This window comes from Lissotriton vulgaris, chromosome 9, assembly GCF_964263255.1.
Source record: "Lissotriton vulgaris chromosome 9, aLisVul1.2, whole genome shotgun sequence".
NCBI lineage: Eukaryota > Metazoa > Chordata > Amphibia > Caudata > Salamandridae > Lissotriton > Lissotriton vulgaris.
Window position 1 is genome coordinate 913419849 of NC_141697.1, and position 19719 is coordinate 913439567.

Here is a 19719-nt window from a genome sequence, read left to right on the forward strand (position 1 = left end):
TTCTGTAGCTATGCGAATTATTTGTACGACTCAAGTTTCTTGGATCCTGATAGCTACAGCAAAATATCTGGGGTGGGCATGGATGCTCAGGCAGAGACTGCTAGTTAAATAACTATTCTCTGCCCGACAATTTAGACAGAGACTGCTAGTTAAATAACTATTCTCTGTGTGACAAATTGGCCCTCATGAATTTGACATTACTGCTTTTTATTTATCAAGGACCATGTATCAAGATAGAGACTGCTAGTTAACTAACTATTCTCTGTCTTGATAATTGTTTTTTGCATTTGTATAATTGCTTTTAGACTCCAGCGTTTCTCATCTTGAAAAGTATTTTTTTAAATGTTTTAATTCTTCTTTTAACTGAATGAATTTTTATATGTAACCTATAGTGTTGCGTCAATGTGCTGGATTGTAAATTTAATTTGTTTTTAAAATTCTTGTGTATAATATGCTTTTATGAGTAACAACTCGAATAAAGCACTTTTGACTTGACTGACTTGACTAACGTCCTTGTGCAGGGGAGGCAGCAATTTGCGGCTCTGGCGTAATTTCTGGGGCAGCATGAAATCGATGCAAAGCACCACAATGCCCCCTACCAGTGTGCAAGGGAAGAGCTGAAAAACATCTCTGGATTCATAAGTAGATGTCAGTGACAGACCCACACCAGGTATGTCTCTGGTGTCTAGGCTCTTCACATGACTCGATTTTGTGTGAAGACTATGCCTGGATGAACCCAAAGGCCATCTGGGGCCACGAGGCCAAGCTCTTATGTCGCTGAAAACTGCTGTACACATTGTAAGGGCCAGTCTTGCTCAAATTCACGGATACCCTCTCAAGGGAAGCCAAACGGACATCAGGGTGCCTCCCGATATTGCTCCCCCCTCAGAGTTGATTCCACTCACTTTTTCCAATCTAGCCCAAATTCCCGGGTCCCTTTGCGGCACAGCAACAAGTCAAAGCCTTCAACAATGCCATCCTATTGGTTCCCTCTAGTGTGCCTACAGCCCCAAGGATCCGAAGAGGCTTCCAGACGGTCAACTCTGACTTTGCCTCTGGACCCTATTCTAGAGTCAGTCCCGATTCTGGGGCTGCCTGTATGGGCTTCCCATCTTGCACCACAATCCTCACTGATTCCCCTAGTGACGATGCCAGCACCAAAGTTAGATGAGAACTGATTGTCATGTCAGACCTTTCACAGAGGAATCACCGTCTTTTGCTGTAGTCATAAGGAGGGCTGCAGAAATTTTACCTCCAGAGATGGCAATTGGAGGTCAACAAATAAATGGCCTCTTGAGGTCTTGCAGCCGGGGCAGACCTCTTCAGAACTCCTCCCAGCTAGTGAGGACCTAATGGATTCCTTTAATGTGCACTTGGGCAAAACCTGGATCTTGCCCACCTGTGAACAGGAAAATTCTAAATGGCAAAGACCTGCTCCAGTGGACCCATCTTTTCTCCTCCAGTCCCTACTCTTGAGAGTCATGTGGTGTGAGCTTCCACAAGCAGCCTGTCCTTAATTATTTCCTGACTATACCTAGAGAATCTAAATGGGTGGAGGCTTTTGAGGACAAGATATTCTCTGCTAGACTGGCTCTTAGATCATTCAGCACTAGTTACCTCTTAGGCAGTTACTCATACATGTTGTGGGACATGGTGAGTGAGATCTTGCCCATGGTCCCAGAAGAGTTCCATGGGCTTTTTCAGTGCTGTCGAGGTGTCTCTTATGGACATGTCAGATGACAACCCTCTCTTTGAGGAGAGGATTCTGCCCTGGAGTACTTTAAAGGAAGCAGAACCACAGCACACTCCTGTGGCCTTTCAGTGCTTGGATGGCACTATCCTCAACAGTAACACCCATTTCGAGGCTTTGGAAGGGTCATCCAGCAGATGCTGCGCCAAGGCCAACCTCTTCAACAGCAGACCTCCCAGTCCTTTTGAGGCAGAGGTCAGGGATCCAGCCGACAACATCCAAGCTTCCAGGGGCAACACACTACCCAATCCCGGCCCCTCCTGTCCCATCTTCAAAATTCCTTTAGTTGCCCTCAGTGGCACATTAACACTCAGTCAGAGGCTGGATAATTTATCACCTCAGCAGGTGGCTGGCAAAGCATCACATTGGACTGATGAGTTCTTCAGATAATCAGTATATGCCCTACCTTTCCTAACCACCCTCCCCATATGCCATCTACACTACAGCAAATCCCGGAGGACCACTTTTTTTTTAGAGAGCTAAATCGAGGCTCTCTTGGAAAAGGGAGCTATTGAGAGAGTGCCTGCATCAGAAATAGGGACTGGATGTTTCTTCCTTAATTTCTTTGTGCTGAAAAAGGAAAACAGGCAAGTTCAAGATGCTCATCCTGGCCCAAGTTCTGTCTGCCTTGGGTCCAGGCAACTGGATGGTGGCGTTAGATTTGCAGGATGTGTATTTCCACATCCCATTACTGCTGTCACACGAAGGTGTCCTGCTGTTCTGAGTGGGGCACAAGCATTTTCAGTTCTTGGTGCTCTCTTCAGCCTCCCCAGTGCCCCTCGGGTGTTATCAAAAGTGATGGTGGGGGTCGCTAAACATCTTCGAAGTTTGGGAATACCAATCTTCCCCTACCTCGATGATTTGTTGCTGAAGGCGAGCTCACCTCAAACAGTCATGGACCACCTCCAGCCAATCTCTTGCCCGCAGTCTAGACCAAAGTCACCCCTGACTCCTTCACAAAAGCTTTCTTTCATTGGGGTCATCCTAGAAACTGCTGTTTCGAGGCTTCCCTCCACTCTGAGTCCTGGACATTCTGGCTAGGATCCCAATGTTTCACTCTTTAACTTGGTTCTCAGTGAATGTGGTTCTCAGACTTCTTGACCCTGTGGACTCCTGAATCCTGCTAATAGACAGCGCCACGTAGCAAATGCGGGTTGTGCAGTGGGATCAGATGTCTCAGTAGGCTCAGCACCAAGGGAACCTATCGGGTTCCATCCAGGTGTTAGAGGAGACTGCAAAATATCTGCAGTTGTGGTTGCTAAACTGCAATTGGACCCGTGGCTCACCCATCTCCCTACCCAGAGCTGACGGTTGAGACAGGTGCCTCATTTCTGGTTTGGGGAAGCCGCGTACCAGATGTGAAGGTCAGATGACTCTGATATCTGACAGAGACCCAAGTGTACATCAATTTGCTGGTTCTTTGGGCAATTCACTTGGCAATAAAAGCCTCCCCCGTCCATTAATGAGGAATGGTTGCAGGTCCTCACAGACAACAGTACTTTCATGTGGTACTACAACAAGGATGGTGTGGGGTAGGGTCATGGGTCTGTGCCAGGAGGCTTCTCACCTCTGTAACTGGTTGAGCCATCAGGGCATTTTCCAGGTCATACCTCACGTGGGGGGATCTTTAAACGCCAGGGCGGACGTACTCTGTCTTTATTGCCCAGAAGTCACGAATGGCAATTACATTCTGAGGTGCCGCAGGATGTCTTCCAGCAATATGGAAAACCCTAGCTCAATCTTTTTGCCAAAACTAAGAATGTACAGTGTCCACGCTTTTGCGTGTTGGAGATTCCAAGGTGGTTCTCCCTCGGAGACGGCTTCCACCTGGAGTGGAGCTTGGAGCTTTTGTACGCCTTCCCACCTCTATTGCCCAAAGTTCTGAAGATCATCAGGAATGACCAGGCCCAACCTATCCTAGTGGCCTGCACTTATCCAGCAGAGTGTGGTACACAGAACTTATTGCCATGACCATCTGTCCTCCGATCCGATTACCTCTTCAGGAGGATCTTCTGTTCTGCTTTTGACCTCCCTCCCAAGATGTTTGATGTTATCTTGGCAGATAGGAGTCCATCCACCAAAACCATCTGTGCTGGACAATTTGATGTTGTAAAGGTTAGATGTGATGTTTGTCGATTCATCCAACCTTTAGAAGCCTTGTTGCCTGATGTTTTGTGTGTTGTCTCTCTAGCACAGAGCTTTCCAAACTTTTCATGTTGGTGACGCACTTTTTAGACATGCATCATTTCGCGACACGGTAATGTAGTTTTACCTTCAACCCAGAGGGTAAATGTACTGCATTTTCTAGACGTGCATCTTTTCGCAACATGGTAATTCAGTTTTACTGGTTAAAATAACTTTATGTAAGAGATAAGAACAAATACATATGTTATAGAAATTGTAAATAACAAAATGTATGGGGACACAACATATCTCACAAAAACCTTTCACTGAAAAATATGATTTGTAAGATAACATATACATTTCCAAACTGCAGCTAGCTTCTGGGAATGCTCCATTAAAGAGTATTCCCGTCCATCTTAGAAGTTCTACCAGCCTCCCTTAAAAGTGAACTGTGGTGGGAAATTAAATGCAAACCCACTTGCTTGAAAAGTGCTGTTCTCTGCTATTAAAAGTACAGAATCCCTGCTGTGATCTCTTGTAAATGTCTCACCAACATATAGTGCTCAATGCAGACGTTCTGTCACTCTCACATTAAACTGAACCAGCCTTGCTAAGAAGTGATTGTGCGGGCGCTTTAAAATATCCTGCCTGCTTCGAATGTGTTGCCTGCACCATTAAAAGTATGTAGTCCTGGTGAGAAGTTCTGTCACAGTCCCATTAAAAGTGAACCAGCCTTTGCTAACACCTGGGTCTGTGGAGTGGACAATTAATGACATACAAGTGGATTCTGATTGGAAGCAGTGCGGTGTGGCATCATTTTGGAATTGCACATTCATGTCCAATAGAGCCTGTGTCCCTGTTTCCTTGTGAACGGTGTCTCATAAAGCTGTCTCTAGTTCTCTCAGACGCTTGGCGAGTGACAGGGTTTGTGTGCCTGGTGTTTGACCCTGGTTGAGTGTCATTTCTAACCGTGCACAGTGGCTGATGCACACTTCCCCCGGCAGGAAACGACAGGAGGAAGGCAGGCCATTTCATTCCCCCACCCCGGAGAGCACAGCCCCGGACTCGTCAGAGGAGCTGCTGCTTAGTTATATTGAGTCACTGACATGCTCAGTACCTTTCATTCATCTTACGCGACACACCCACACATGGCAGACGGCACAGTACTGTGTCCCGACACAGAGTTTGGAAAGCTCTGCTCTAGCACATCAAAGACTTGCTGTGAACACTATTAAAGGTTACTTGTTAGGACTTCTACTGGTACCCGATCAGCCATCATTATCCAAATCACTTGTTTTGATGCGTTTTTGAAAAGGCAACCTCACACTCAAACCCTTTGCGTCACAGTCTTACTTTGGTCCTTTCGTTCTTGATGCATGCCCCATTTGAGACTGTGCATAGCTGCCGTCTGCATCTTTTAGCTCTGAAGACAGTTTTCCTCATAACAATAACATCAGCTCATCTCATGAGGGAGTTGCAAACCCTGTCTGTCCAGCAACTGTACACCATCTTCTTCAAAGACATCCTCCTGCTCAAGGCCAAGGTGGCATTCCGACCAAACGTTGTGACCCTGTTTCATGTCAGGCAGTTCCTCACCCTTCCAGTGTTCTTTAATCCACATTATTCATGTCACTTGGATCCCTCAAAAAAAGTAAGTCTTTATAATAATCATACCAGAGAGCTCCTGTGGACGATTCCACCAGGGCCAATGCTGCCACCATGGCATTGGCACGTGGGAGTAATCATACCAAAGAACTCCTGTGGACGATTCCACCAGGGCCAATGCTGCCACCATGGCATTGGCACGTGGGAGTGCCTGTGTAGAACATCACACAGGCTGCAACACGTCGGCACACGTTCACGAAGCACTACTTCCTTGATAACCAAGCCCCGCAGGAGAGCCCCTTTGCCCGTGTGATGCTGCATGACTTTTTGGTCTGAGCCAGCGTTACTGAAGGTAAGTAGCTTGTTTTTATTGGGAGATGGCGTATTGTGTCGTGGAGTGGTTCTTTGATGGACATTCTGTGGTATATGCCTAGGGTTTCTCCTTGTTTAAATTTAGTGTATATCTGATTCTTCCTATTGTATATGGATTCTGTTTTGTGAGTCTAGCATCCCCTCTGTTGCATAGTTTGGTTAATCAGTCGGATATTTCTCCCTATGTGATATGGTGTATGTGAAATTCATTACTTGTATAAAGGAGAAGATATAACCCATCATCCCTGACATGGTTCAGAAGTGCCATGCTTGTGGGATAGCTGCACCTATGTTGAGATGTACCCTTTGTTCCTGCATTGACTGCTGCATGATCTGTTGCCTTAGTTAGCACCTTATATTGAAAGGCTCTTAGAGGGTCAAAGGGCTATCAGTGTTTACCATGCAGTATCCTAGGTGGGTAAGGTTGTTTTACATGGGCGCTGCAGGGCCATCAACAGTATCACCATCCAATTGGATAGCAAAGGTATTCTGTGTTCTCTGTGGGACCTGGCACTCCAGTGGTATTAAAATCAAGCTGTAAAGGTTTACTCTAGGTTCCTCTGGAGTGTGATTTATGTTTGAATCCTTTGCAAGGCATATGTGACGGTTTCTTTACAGTGTTTGCTTACTCTGAAAGCAATATGTTTGAAATCCGTTGTTCCTGCCTGTGGGAATTGTTTTGTGTTTTCAGTCCAATATCTTATATTTTGTAATGCAGTAATCACCTTCTCTGCAAGGCTGTGACAATGTTTCTTTGTGTTTTAGGAAGCTAATCCAGTTTGGCTTGATGAAGGGCCTGATCCGCAGGTTGCAAAAGTTTCCAGTGAAGATTGTGCGAGATGGAAGGTGCCATCCTGCTCGGCTATATACTGGCTCGCATAGCTATGATGAGATTTGCTGTAAAACAGGTACAATAAGTTTAATCTCAAAAACTAGTTTTAAGACACAGGCTATGTCAGTCAAGCCAGTAATATAGAATTATTCATGAGCCCACCTTGCCAGTTGGTGCCACGTTACACTAATATCCAGAAACCCAACTATTGGCGGAAGATTAGGGCTCTATTGTATATTTTTCAATAAAAACCCTCCAGGATAATTAAAACACAGAAGTGTCTTTCATCTCTTAGTCAGCTGATCCAGTTTGAGGCTGGGTCGTGGAGAGGTACAGCCTAATAGACAAAATTAGATTACATCTATATAACCCGCAATCTGGGGTTATTGGATATATAGTCTGTAAATTTAGAAAGAGTGCATGAACTAATATATGATACTATGTTAAGCTTGATGGACTTATGAGGCTGGTGTCTGCTTATGCAAAGAGTACCTTACAGTTTGATGTGATGTCAGTGTGTATACAGACGTGACATGTGTAAGGTAAAGCATCATCCTCGCAGCATATATGTGAGTTTTCAATCCGGATGTCATGCCTTTGAATGTTTAAGCCCTCACGTGAAGGCTAGGTGGCCTTAATTAATGTGAATGACACCCAAAGGATGGCATGTATTAGGTTGTGTAAATGCCCAACAAACAGCAAAGGGTTCTGGTAAACAGCATAATGTCAGATCTATTAATGTATACAGTATGACAGAACCAGAGGTCATCTCCATGGAAGAATGTGGTCGGACAGGAAAGCATATGTGTTGTCTGATGGAAAAAGGCATGGAAGCATCTCTCCTTCAGCAGTCAAGGTTATGTTTACAACCAAAATACTGGGGAAAGAAACACAGATTTGCCGAAGTGTGGATTCCTTATTGTACTGTTCTATATTGTAAACGTTTTTTGCAGTTTTAAAGCTTTAAACTGTTTCCTTAATTTATATACCTTGAACAAAAATCTCTTTGTTAAAAACTCTAATTATTGGACTTATATATGTTACCTATTGTAAGAAAGTGACTCTGTATATACTGGACCAAAGTAAGATACAGTGTGTACAGAGACCACAGTCACCAGAGGTTTGGCAGAGGCTAAGGTTAGATATAACCTTACTCTCTAAAGTGGTAGCTTGGTCGAGCAGTAAGGCAGTATCAGAGGTATCAGTATCCGTATCACAGTGTAAAGCATTTGTTGTACACACTCAGTCAGCAAATGGTCTCACACACTCAAAAACAGGACCTTAGGCCAATTGTTTTGTATCAAAAGATATAGTTTTATTTTAGAGCCAACAAGGTATCAACACATATTTTTTCAGAATGAATTACTTTAGTTAAATACTTTTCAGATAGGCAATAGACTCTTTGGATACAATAGTTATAGTTGCTGCAATAGGCAAACACAATGCAACATTGAGCTCAATAGGAATTTCTAGTTAAATGCAATTAATTACTTTGTAGATTACTTTTCTAACCACAGGACTGGATCCTAGATTCAGTCCCGGGACATGTGCTGTAAACCGTTAAGTAAAAGCGTTTTGGTTACAGTAGTGATTTTTAAGAAATATTATTGTATTTTAAAAGTTGACACTTAAAAACTTTTCTGAATGAAATTACCAATATTATCCTAGTGAAGGACATTCAGTTTGCAGGTAAAGTATGTTTACGTTACTTTTGTCATCCAGTGCTGGGCTCCTAAGTTCAGGAAGAGAGATCAAATGGATTATCCAACTTCATTGATACAGTTAAAACAAAGAGGAAGAAGAAGCCTATATGTACATAAATTCAGAGAAGAATTATGTCAATTTCAAAGACAATTGTAATATTATTACATATATTAAATGTTAAAAAGAAACCATTGCGCTCAAGGCAAAAATGTTGGTGAACAGAAAAACAAACATATCACAAACCAAACACGTGGCTTAACAAAACAAGCATTTTCAATGCAATCGGTCTCGCCTTTGGGACCTTATAAGTATTTAGCCATGCAGCACATTATGCTGGGTTCTATAATATCTACTGTTTAACATGGAGGCTTCGACACTAATTGGCACATTACCATATTATACAATGTTAATGATAATATTTGCAAAACAGTTGCAGCGTCTCTGTTCCGAGTGGAAGCAACCTAGTTAAACACATTACCACTTAAGGCCATTCATTTCAAGTTTACGCTAGCAGCCGACATTTGTATCAAGTTAGTTTCAAGTGCCGTAGTGTGGGAGTGATTTTTCCATGCACGCAATACTAAAACAATTAAACCAAATAGTGGGGCCTTTGTTTTTAGTTTATAGTCAACAAACCGGCTTACAGCCAAGTCCAACATAACAGGATGGCACAGACTACATTATTTTGCAAAACATGACTTTTCTGGGTTGTGTGCCAAATAATTATGAAAATGTTGCTGCACATGTTTCCGTTTCAAATCTTTTGATATGTAACAAATTTGAGCATACAAAATGTAAACAAACACGGCACAATATAGGCGTGCTAGAAACAATCAAGACTGAAGCAACTGGGGCTAGTGACCAGGCTGCGCTGCAGGCAGTCCTGTACACAGAATGTAAGATGAAGCTGTGCAGCTGCGCATTCTTGGCGGAAAAGAAAACATTTCATCTACCTCTTCACTACAATTAAGCAACCGTGGTCTCCAGTTGCACTGGCTTTATCTGCGTGGTAATCCAAGGAGGCTTCGATGCACTGTGGAGTCTACAACTCAGATGCACACGGCCCTCACAAAATGTAGACCGGGTCAGCTTGGTCTGTAGACAGGCAGCCTGGTACAGAGCTCTCTACACAGACAGTCCTGTTCAGCAACCAAAACCAAGCAAAGTAAGAGGCACTCCGGTGCAGAGCTTTGCACAGCGATACCTCTGTAGACACACAGGCAGCCAAGTTCAGAGCACTGCAAACAGGCAGTCTGGTTCCCGAGCAGCAAGCCCAGTACAGAGTTGTGTACTGAGGTAACCCGGAATAGCTGTGAGATAAACGGAATGCAACTACAAAAAAATGTGAATCACATTAAGACATCCAATTTAAAAGAGAAATTTGTCGTACCTGAATGGGACTAATGACACAGAGTAACACGGGGACCCGTTGAGAAAAGTGTCCACCATGATATTAGGGAGCCGCAACTAGCTGTGCTTGTGTTCCTCACGAAGTCGTGTCAAATTTACAATGTGCTCTAGGAGAAATACATTATAAAAATGGTGCCCGTAATTGATTGCCCGTGTCGAATGTGCAAACACTCGCAGTGCATGTGCGTGTGAAGGTATTTATCTGAAAGGAAAATGCTGTACTAAGACAACGTGCCGCATTAAAAGTGCCGGAGCGAGAAACCCAAACCCATCAGTGATTTTAAATTAGAGGTCACATGCCTGAAGTGAAATAAAAATGGTGAAAAGACTCATTTAGGCTACTGTAAAGTCCTTAACTAACTCCAGCTCTGACAATATTCATAGAAAACACGCTCATAGCAGTGCCAATAAAATAAAATGATCTGCCTGTATTAAGTGTTGATGAGATACCATTAACAAAAAAACATTTATAAAAACAGGTGCCTGCTAACAAATTAAGCATGGTGCCCGTGTTGTTGTTAATGCTCACAGTTTAGCGTGGCGCCTGGGTGCAGGACAGCAATGAGGAGCAGAGAGTACAAACACAGGTGCCATGGTGCAACCTAAAGCGCAGCGCCCTTGTTGTGAGCGGAGATGTGGAAGTAGAGTCGGCCTGGAGCGCGCCTTGGAAGAGACGCGGGAGGGCAGGAGCGTGACCCCGTGAGCGTGCACGTTGGCGTTCCCTGCGGCTCGCGCATTCACAGACCGGTGTCTGCTCGTGCACCGGTCTGTATCACTTGGGGAGGCAACATAACGACAACAAGTCTTACTAGTGACAGACCAATGAACAATTCAACTTGAAGTGCTGGCTCTTAGGCAGAGGGGCCGCGTTGTATTCTAAAATAACCTGGAAGAAAAACACTGTCGCTCTACAGAGTGGGAGATTATAATATATCTATACAGTGAAAGAATTTAATTACACTGGTTCTGCCAATTGTGTAACAGATTGATTTTTTCCATAGTTGAGAGGTAAGCCCATTAGAGAGATGCCAACAAGAAGGATAAAACAGGCACTTGTAGGTAACAAGTGAACGTGCATATCTCTGTGCTTCTCTTCACCAGCGTTTCACTTTTTGCAAATAAGATTATCTTAACAATACTCTGGTGTTGGGCTGTACAAGCTGTGAAGTTAAATGGTTGTTATGTAGTGGTTTTTAAACAATGCAATAAATCCACGCTAGTCTAATACAAAGTATAAAACTTTTACAAAATGTTATACATCTATTATTTATATACACGTATATTGCCAATGAATTATTTACTGTTACCGTAACTTCAAATGTCACTATAATTTGAAACAAACGCATTATTAGATGGCGTTACCAACGTGTATCATTCACTAATTACATGCCTTTCCAAGCCTCCTAAATTGGTGTTAGTGCTTCAAAGACACTCACTTTTACCAAGCTACGGCGTGGCACACTTAACACATTTAACTACAATTAATTACAACAGACAGAGGCGAGTCTTGAACCTCGGCTCCCTCTAGGCACTAACGTATTTCTTGAAGTCTCACCTGTTGGCATGTATTCACTCCATGACTGCCCGCCCCTCTGGCTCCAAAGGACCCTTGACTTCCCCGGGATTATACTGGTCAGGAAAGGCCCGATTAAGGTCCTTGTCGTGCCCGTTCTCACGCCCACCCTGTGCACCGCTGCAGACGCCTTCGTGAGCGCGGCGGTAGCCATCAGAGTTCAGGGACGGTAGCAGGTGCACGTCCGTGGTGTTTAGGAGCTGGCCAATGCGAGGGTCTGACTGGTAATTCCGTACCAGGACCCCTGCCAGCCGAATCAGCAATTCTCGAGACAGCACCTCGTCTCCGTGCATGTTGCCGCCCAGCTTCACCTGCGGTGCACCGGGGTCTGCCACAGTTACCCGTAGTACCCAAAGCGGGCTGCCCTCTGCCGACTGCCCAATAGAATAGAGCAGCACTTGGAGCAGGGATTCGGCAGCGGTTTCCAACTCCCGCAGACGCGGCTCCAGCTCCTCCGCGGTGGTGTAGCAGGTCTTCCTTCTCTTCCAAAGGACCCTTCTTCACGTGCGCTGCAACTGCAGAGTGGAGTACTAAGAAAATAAGAAGTGGAAAGAGCCAGAGCGCGCACACTGACACCAGCGACTGGGCCGCCATCTTTTCCCAGCTCTGACAGCAGCAGCCCGCTTCCGGTAGTCACCAGGCAACGCTGAGGCGTCAGAGGGGGCGGACCCAGTCAAGAGAGTGGTGTCTGAAGGTGAGAACCAATCACCGGCTACTGAATTTAAAGTACACGAAGATAGCTGTGGAAATACGTGTCAATAAACATTACAGTGTAGGGATATGGAGATCAGAGCACAACAAATAGTCGCGCTAAGCTGGCACGGAGAAAAACAAATACAAGCGTGTCACGAACAGCACAAAAGAAACAGCTTGTGCGCGCGTTAATTATAGTTGAGCACGCGCACCACGTCTTCTGGAGAGGAGCACTCAACTATAATTAACGCGCGCACAAGCTGTTCACTGTTTCTGGGAAGCGCGTTCACTGACCGGAGTCTGCTCGTGCACCGGTCTAATTCCAACTCTATGAAGCATTAATCCTCCCGTAGTAACCTCCCTAGTAATTGAACGCATTCTTAGTGTATTGCCTGACTTCTTCTATTCATACACCATCATTCCTTTGAGGCACTGACCTCCCTCAGAGCAGTAGCGGCACTACAAACTCTTAACCAGGTTACACATGTGTACTTTAGCCGCTCACCTTTTCTTCGCCATCCAGTTGATACTCCTTTCTCTCCAGCATCTGTCTCTGGTGGTACCACTCTTCAGCATGCCCCAGTCTGAGTCTTCTCTTAGTCTGTCAGATGGCATCTGACAGTAGTGTGTTTTGGATACCGAGGCAGTTGCCTCATTACTCCACATTTATTTTTGAGTTTTATAGTTGCTGTTTTCGGTTTTCTTATTGATCTGTGGTACTTTGTCACAGTTGGAGTTGGTTCACAAGGTCAGCTCAGTGATGAGCATGCCCCTGTGGCTCTACTATTTTTATATACCCATCCAATGGTGCTGCCACATCTTAACATCCCCTTGTGATGATGCCACCCTTCCGATTGCCCCACAGTACTGCGAACCTTTGGACTTCCCGCAGTGGTGGTGATTCTTGTTAGCAAAGCGCTGTGTTGCTGCGGCAACAGGGCACAAATTACTCCGCTGATGTTCTTCAGCATTCTCCCCATTGTTGCAACTCCTTAGCATCCCTCTTCAGTATCCCCTTGTGGTGCTTACAATCCTTTGGGAATCCTCTAGTGTTGCTGCAGCTCCACAGAATTCACATGTTGCGATTATATTTTTAATCATGACCCGATTACGCTGCCCTCTCTTCAGCCTCTCCTTATGGCTCTGCTGCTCTTCACAATGGCAATGCATCGCTTCATAACACTATCTTTATTCAGCATCTTTCTACAACACATAAATGTTTCAGCATGTTCTTCAAGACAACTGTCCAAGCCATCACTAGCATTATTACTTTGAATAGTTCTAACAGTGAGTCATCGATTGCAAGGCCGAACTTAATTCTCCCAGGGTCAGTAACAGGAGATACCAGCACCAAGGGAATTTTGAGATCATCAGGAAGACTGCAGATCCATTGTGTTTCTATTAGAGATTTCAACAGCTTGAAAGCAGGCAAAAATCTCCAGATGAAAATCAAGACTAAAATGAGGCATTATTGGGGATTCCTGCCCCGAATCCCTGGTCACTACTTGCTTCTTAAAGGACCCTCGGTGCCTCACTTATAATCTCCAGTAAATACTCCCTCTTGGAGTTGCTGATGCCTCCAATATCGGGGAACTCTCAAGGGTGAAGTTAGAGAGAGGATTTCAGGGGCACTCGCAATGAAGGCGTAAGTGGTGTGTTACTACTGATCATCTGAAGTCTGTACTTAACCTTAAGATCCTTCTTAAATACCAATAAGAAATAGAAGTGAACAGGTGCCTAATCAAGACCCTCAACACTTAAACGGAGAACTATCATCGACTGGTATCCTTTGGTTGTTATTCTAAAATCAGCAAGGGGCTGAAGCATATATTTCATGTTTTGAAGGCAGCATTGCAGCCTGTAGAGAGCTAAAGCACGGGCTATTCAGGTGCAGTATTAACCTTAAATGTGAATTATTCTCCCTCTTCAGAAGCAACTAGATTAATAACCACCTTGTTCGGTGTCATAAGTAAATGTATGGAAAGCCATAGGCAAAGACAGAGCATTAATGTAGTCATGATGGGAGGGTAAAAAAAGACGGGCAACTGATCTGTCTGTTAAAGTGAGTCAGTAATGTCATAATTTTTCAATATGGGAACATGTCAATTGAAAGTCTAGAAAAAAGGACCCAACCCTTCACGTTTTATTGGAAGTTTGACAGAGAAGTGATCAGTGTGACTTAGAACCCTTTTATCATTACACCACCATAGTCACTATATTTCTACCATTAAAATGAAGCCAACTTGTTGTGATGCGGTGCTGGAAAGCAAAAGGACAAAGATGTTAACTGGTTTATATGTTCATGCGTGCTTATCCTAAAAAAAGATGTAGGTTATCATTGATGCACACATAATATCAATATCAAACTTGTCACAGAGGGAGAACTAGGTAATTCAACATTTATTGCTGAAACTTCAAGGAGTGAAAAGACCCATCTGCACTATATCTGGATTGCACTATCTGATCATGTCTCTGGAATGCCGGTTTAACTTGGGTGGCTAACTGTTGACTCACAGACAAAAAGCCATATATACAGATCTTCATTGGAAATCCTTTTAGACTAAAGAAAACTCTCCACACATGACTGAATCCATTTGGCTCAACAATTTCAACAGATACTCAGGCTTCATGACAGATCCCACAGATGCTATTCCTGAACAGTCTACTATTCAATTAAAATTGCCAGAAAAAAGTTATGGAAGGGCCATTTTACCCCAAAGCATCAGGGTACATTCACATTTTCTATTTATAAATGTGCATTCAAGCACCATTATTGGTTTGATCCATTGTACAGACCTTTGGCATTGAGGTCGTCTGGTTGGGGTGATTTGATTAAGAAAAAACACTAACTTTACATTTAATTGATTAGCATGGGTGCAATTTTAAGTTTGAAGTATGATTAAATCTTCATTGTATGTAAATATAAACACACACACACACACATACTTAATTTGTTTCCCTTGCTTTCCATTTTAAGGAGTGATATTGCATTGTTATGCCTGGTGCACACTACAAACCTAGCTGTATCTGGGCGCCTTAACCAGCTTATTAAACAAATCAGTCACCTATACCACACAGCCAGGCCAATGCTGCTACCACAGGCAAAATCCTGCCTTGCAGAGAGACCTCCATTCGTTGTTAAATAGAATGGTTTTAAAGGTTTTTTTCTGGAACTCTTTAGTGTGTCTTGTAGTGTGCATTGTATTTTAATCTCACTTTTCATGTGTTTTACTGGAAAAGCAACTGATAGCAGCAATACAAAATGTTCGTGTTTTCTGACTTCGGCTATAGAGGGGTTGTTGCAGGTTTTTTTTCCTTCTTCGCTTTATAGAGTGATTCGGTACTATACAAATAATACAGATCGAAGGGGATGGGCAGCTATAATTGTGTTCGCAGTCACAGTAAGCATAGTTACGGCTTAAACATTAGTCAAAACGATGGGATATGGGTGGGTGTGCCTGCGCTCACAAATTACCTTTATTCTAAAATTAAGATAGCTATGTCATAAAACGAATCAGCAGACCAGACCATGCACATTATTTTGAGTTTTGCACAAATGTGAACTCTTTAGGTAGACAAGCTTTAAAGTTCCCAGTGAAGCCTACCCTGACTCAAAAAGAATAACTTTTTGACACAAACAGGCCACAAAGTATTACACAGAAGCTGAAGAGTTACATATGCCCTCCTTGGAGAGCAATCGATCAACATTGCTAAGTGCGTGAATTTCACACCAGTTTATCTGAACCTGAACTGCAAAGACTGCATTTACAGATTAGACGTTCTAGTTTCCCCATCTTTTGCCCCAACCCAGCAGTGCTCCTGTAGCTGCCGCTTCTAATATACCTGACAACCTCACCCACAGGCTGTGCCCGGCAGTACCCACCTTGGGCGATGGCTATGGACTCGAACCGGTGCAGCTCCCGCAGCAGGCAGCTCCGCTCGGTGGCATGCAGGCTGTATATGAAATCCCGGGCGCCCTGTGCGGTGTTTAGCGCCTCAATGGGCTCCTTCCGTCCGTGGGTGGGTACCCAGTGCTCTGCAAGTCCCGGGCCAGCACCAGAGCCACAGCCGGGCAGACCGCAAAGCAGTCCGGCTCAAAAGAGTCAACCTTGGGGCGGCGAAGGGTGGAAAACCAGGGTCAGAGCAGGACTAAGAGCCAAGGTCTAGGGCAGCAGCATCCGCCCTCTGAGGCGAGAAGATCCGCGGTTTGCTGCTCCCAGAGGATCACCAACCGTCCTGTGTGTGAAGAGGGCACCCGCCGAGCGCAAAGGGAGCCCGTGAAACTGGTGGCGAGGGGGCTCAGCTCGCAGGTGCAGGGCACAGGCTCCCATGCAGGTGGATTGCTACTGTGGTGCACTACGGAACACTGAAGGAACTCTCGCGACTCGGTGAAGGGGCTGCCGCTAACCCGCAAGCTGGCTCCAGGCGCCCTTCCACAGTGGTCGCACGGCCCCTGCGTGCCCTTGGGGGTCTCTCACCTGACGTGCTGTACCCGACTCCACCGCTTGTCACTCTCGCATGTGCCCCGGGAGGGAGGTCTCTTTGTGGTGGTTGGGGGGGGGGGGAGAGACAGGACACGCACAGCTGACAAGAGGCTCGGGACGGCAAACAGTGGGCGTCACCGCTTGACAAGGGTGCGTCTTCTCACCCCTCCCGCAGTTGAGGCGGTCCTGGAGTGACGTCATCGGGCATGCGCGGAATCTGTGCTTCACTGTACGGGATGCGCGTGGACGCGGTGCATCTTAAAGTAGGGTCAGTACTAGGGCAGCTGCAGTGTCTGAGTTGGTCTGGCTGCTCTGCGTGCCTAACTATTGGTCCAAGCTATAAACGACTTGCAGAGTTCCCCGGAGAACCATATGCACAGGAATGGTACGGGGCACGTTTTCAGAACGCAACCTAGCATCCACCACCTCGTACATCACAGAGTAAAGCAAACGGATCTTACTCACAGGGAACGCTTCGAGCAGGAAACGTGGAGTGCTTTGAATTAACGTGTGTATGTGTGCAATGTTTGGGACCTGCTTTGTAGAAAATCACGAAAGTCCATACTAAATCTAGACATCGCAACTGGAGACTCACGTGACCGTACGTCAACGCACCTGCGCAGTTCCAGCCTCAAGCGCCGGCTTCTGTGACTGATGATAAGAGACTACACGTAGGAGGAGCAGAGACCGCAGATGCAAGATTCCCTCGTGACTGAGCCTGTAGCTGGTGAGTGGAGCGGGCGGGTGGGGCTTAGTTGTAGGGGGGGTGAGAGTGGCTGTGTGTGTGTGTGTGTGTGTGTGCGCGCGTGTGTGTGTGCTTCCGTGTGGCTGTGTGCGTGCGTGATTGTGAGAGGCTGTAGCTGTGAATGTGGAATGTGGAGCAAAAGATGTGCACGGCTGGGGGGGCGGGGCATGCGCGGTCACGATGTGTAATCGACGCTCGTGGCCAGATCTAGGTCGCTTGACAAGGAACTTGGCAGCAATAGGTCTAGCGAGACCTAAAAACATTACATATATAAAGGATCAACACAAACAAAAATAATGTGTCCTTCAAAAATTATGGCCACAAGAAGCTTCAACGGCGTTTCGACCGCTAAGTTACTGTACGAGCATCATCAGGACTTGAGTTTGCTTGAGCATTACATAGCTGTACAATAAAAATATAAAATGTGTAAATTATCACATTAGGGAATGTAGGCTTTTTCAAAGGAAAAGACTAGAAAAAGCACCCAGTGGCAAGACATAGAGGAAACTGAAAAAGGAAGAGATAGAGCTACTGTTGGACCCGGCCCATTAGGCAGGTTCACCCCTAGACTTTTTGCGTTTTCCTAGCCTATTTATGGAACCTGGGATTGGTGATTTTAGGCCTCTGCGCACTTTTTCACTGTGGTACAGTGTAAAGTGCTTGAGCTCTCTGTGAATGAATGGTGAGTGACCTGCCCTCCCATAGGAATGAATGGGGAATCTGTATGCCCATGGTAGTTCCTGATGCGTGGGGAGTGCAGGGGCGAGTTTGGTATGAGAGAACTCGTGAGAATGAATGCTGCAAAATGATGTATGCAGCATGGCTGTGTCTAGTCTAGAAGTCCTACTTTTGGAAGTTGGCATATTTGTGCACGTTGGTGCTAGCGTGTGATTGGCTGGTGAGCCTGGCCCAGAGTGCATGGGCCTGCTTGTGGATTGACTGTCTGGTTTGAGGATGACAGGGGCTGGAGAGCCCAGGAGGTTGTCTGAGTCAGCCCATGGATGAAAGGCAGCATCTGCTGCCAGGGAAGTGGGAGGAGATGGCACCTGATAGTGAAGGGCTGTTCCTGTGTAACTACAAAGCTGGCTCCACCTCCCGCTGGGCGACTGACACCTCTGTCCCTGATACTGAAGGGGACTTCCCTCTAAACCAGTCCAGCTGGTTCTCACACTGCCTGCTTCAAAGGACTTCAAAGAACTTCAAAGGTTTTGCACTGTATAAAAAGGGGTTGTATCCCCTTCCAAATTGTTCTTGTTTTCAACTTGAATCTGCCAGGAGCATGCTGCTGCTGGGGCTCAGGGGGATCCCTGGGCTCTGCCCAGCTCCTGGACATCTGATGGACTGCTGGGGGACTCTTCCTGGCTGTCCCCCTGTCTGGCTGCATCTTTGAGGACTCTTTGCTGGACTTTGTTTGGGCCCTGGAAGCCTTAACCTGTAATGCCCTGCAGCTGCTGGGACCCTCCTTGCTGTGGGGGTTCTTTCTGGGGCGTTTTGGTGCTTTCTGGGCTCCCCAGCGCCTCGTGGGCGCTCTCTTAACCTGATGGATGGCAGAGCGCTGTGGTTATCCCGTGGGGGGAAGCGCTCCTGCCCTGTGACTGTCCGAGTGCTTCGTGTGCACTCTTATCTGATTTGCGGGTGCCACCCCGACTATGGCGCCCTTTGCGAGTGCCTACCTCGCTTAACTGACTTATATTACTTTTGAGGGTGCCCAGCCCTCGATTTGCCCCCGTAATCACCGCCGCGGCCCGAGCCGCGCACAGGAAGTCAGGCAGCGTTTCGCCTGACCATAGGCGGGACTTCCGGGTTGCAGAGGAAGTCCCGCCCCATTGCCGCGCTGGGATTGGCTGCCGGCAGCGAGAGGAGAGAGGCGGCGATTGCGAAGCCCCGGTCCCGAGATGGGGGACCGGGTGAAGCAGCGAGGCGGGCGCCTGCCTGTGCTGGGCTCCCATGCGAAGGGAGAGCCCTGCAGGCGCCAGCGGTGATGTCCTAGAGCGCTCCGAGGTTTGGGCGCTCTTCCGCTGCACGGCCAGGATCCCCGGTGGACTGGAGAGGATCCCGGCGCCCGTCCTGCATCAGAAGCGGCCCGGTGAGTCTGGGCTGGGGCCGGGTGAGACGGGGGCAGTGCTGTTGCTGCTCCGGGAGGGAGCAGATGGAGTTTTGTGTGCCGGTGAGGCAGTGTTGGTGCTCGGGCGGCCCCGGTTGGCAGTGGGTCGCCCCAACGTTACGCCAGAGCCTTGAGGCTCCAACGAAGGGGGCATTGTTGATGTTGAGCCCTGAGAGAGGCTCTGGGGGACATTTGATGAAGTAAATGGAGAGTCAGGGCGGCCCCGTTTGGCAGTGGGTCGCCCCAACGCTGAGAGAGCCTGTGTGGCTCAGAGGGGCCATATATGTTTTTAAGAGCCTGTGTGGCTCCAACGTTTGACCAGT

At 46.3% G+C, this 19719-nt stretch overlaps 1 protein-coding gene across 2 annotated transcripts in view; it reads left to right on the forward strand.

Annotated features, from left to right (window-relative positions):
- NPRL2 (NPR2 like, GATOR1 complex subunit) overlaps positions 1-19719 on the forward strand; it is a 192951-nt gene that overhangs the window by 147638 nt on the left and 25594 nt on the right. For both annotated transcript variants that reach the window (XM_086938716.1, XM_086938717.1), the window contains exon 11: positions 6617-6759. In XM_086938716.1, coding sequence (XP_086794842.1) covers positions 6617-6759 — 143 coding nt within the window. The remainder of the gene's footprint in view (positions 1-6616; positions 6760-19719) is intronic.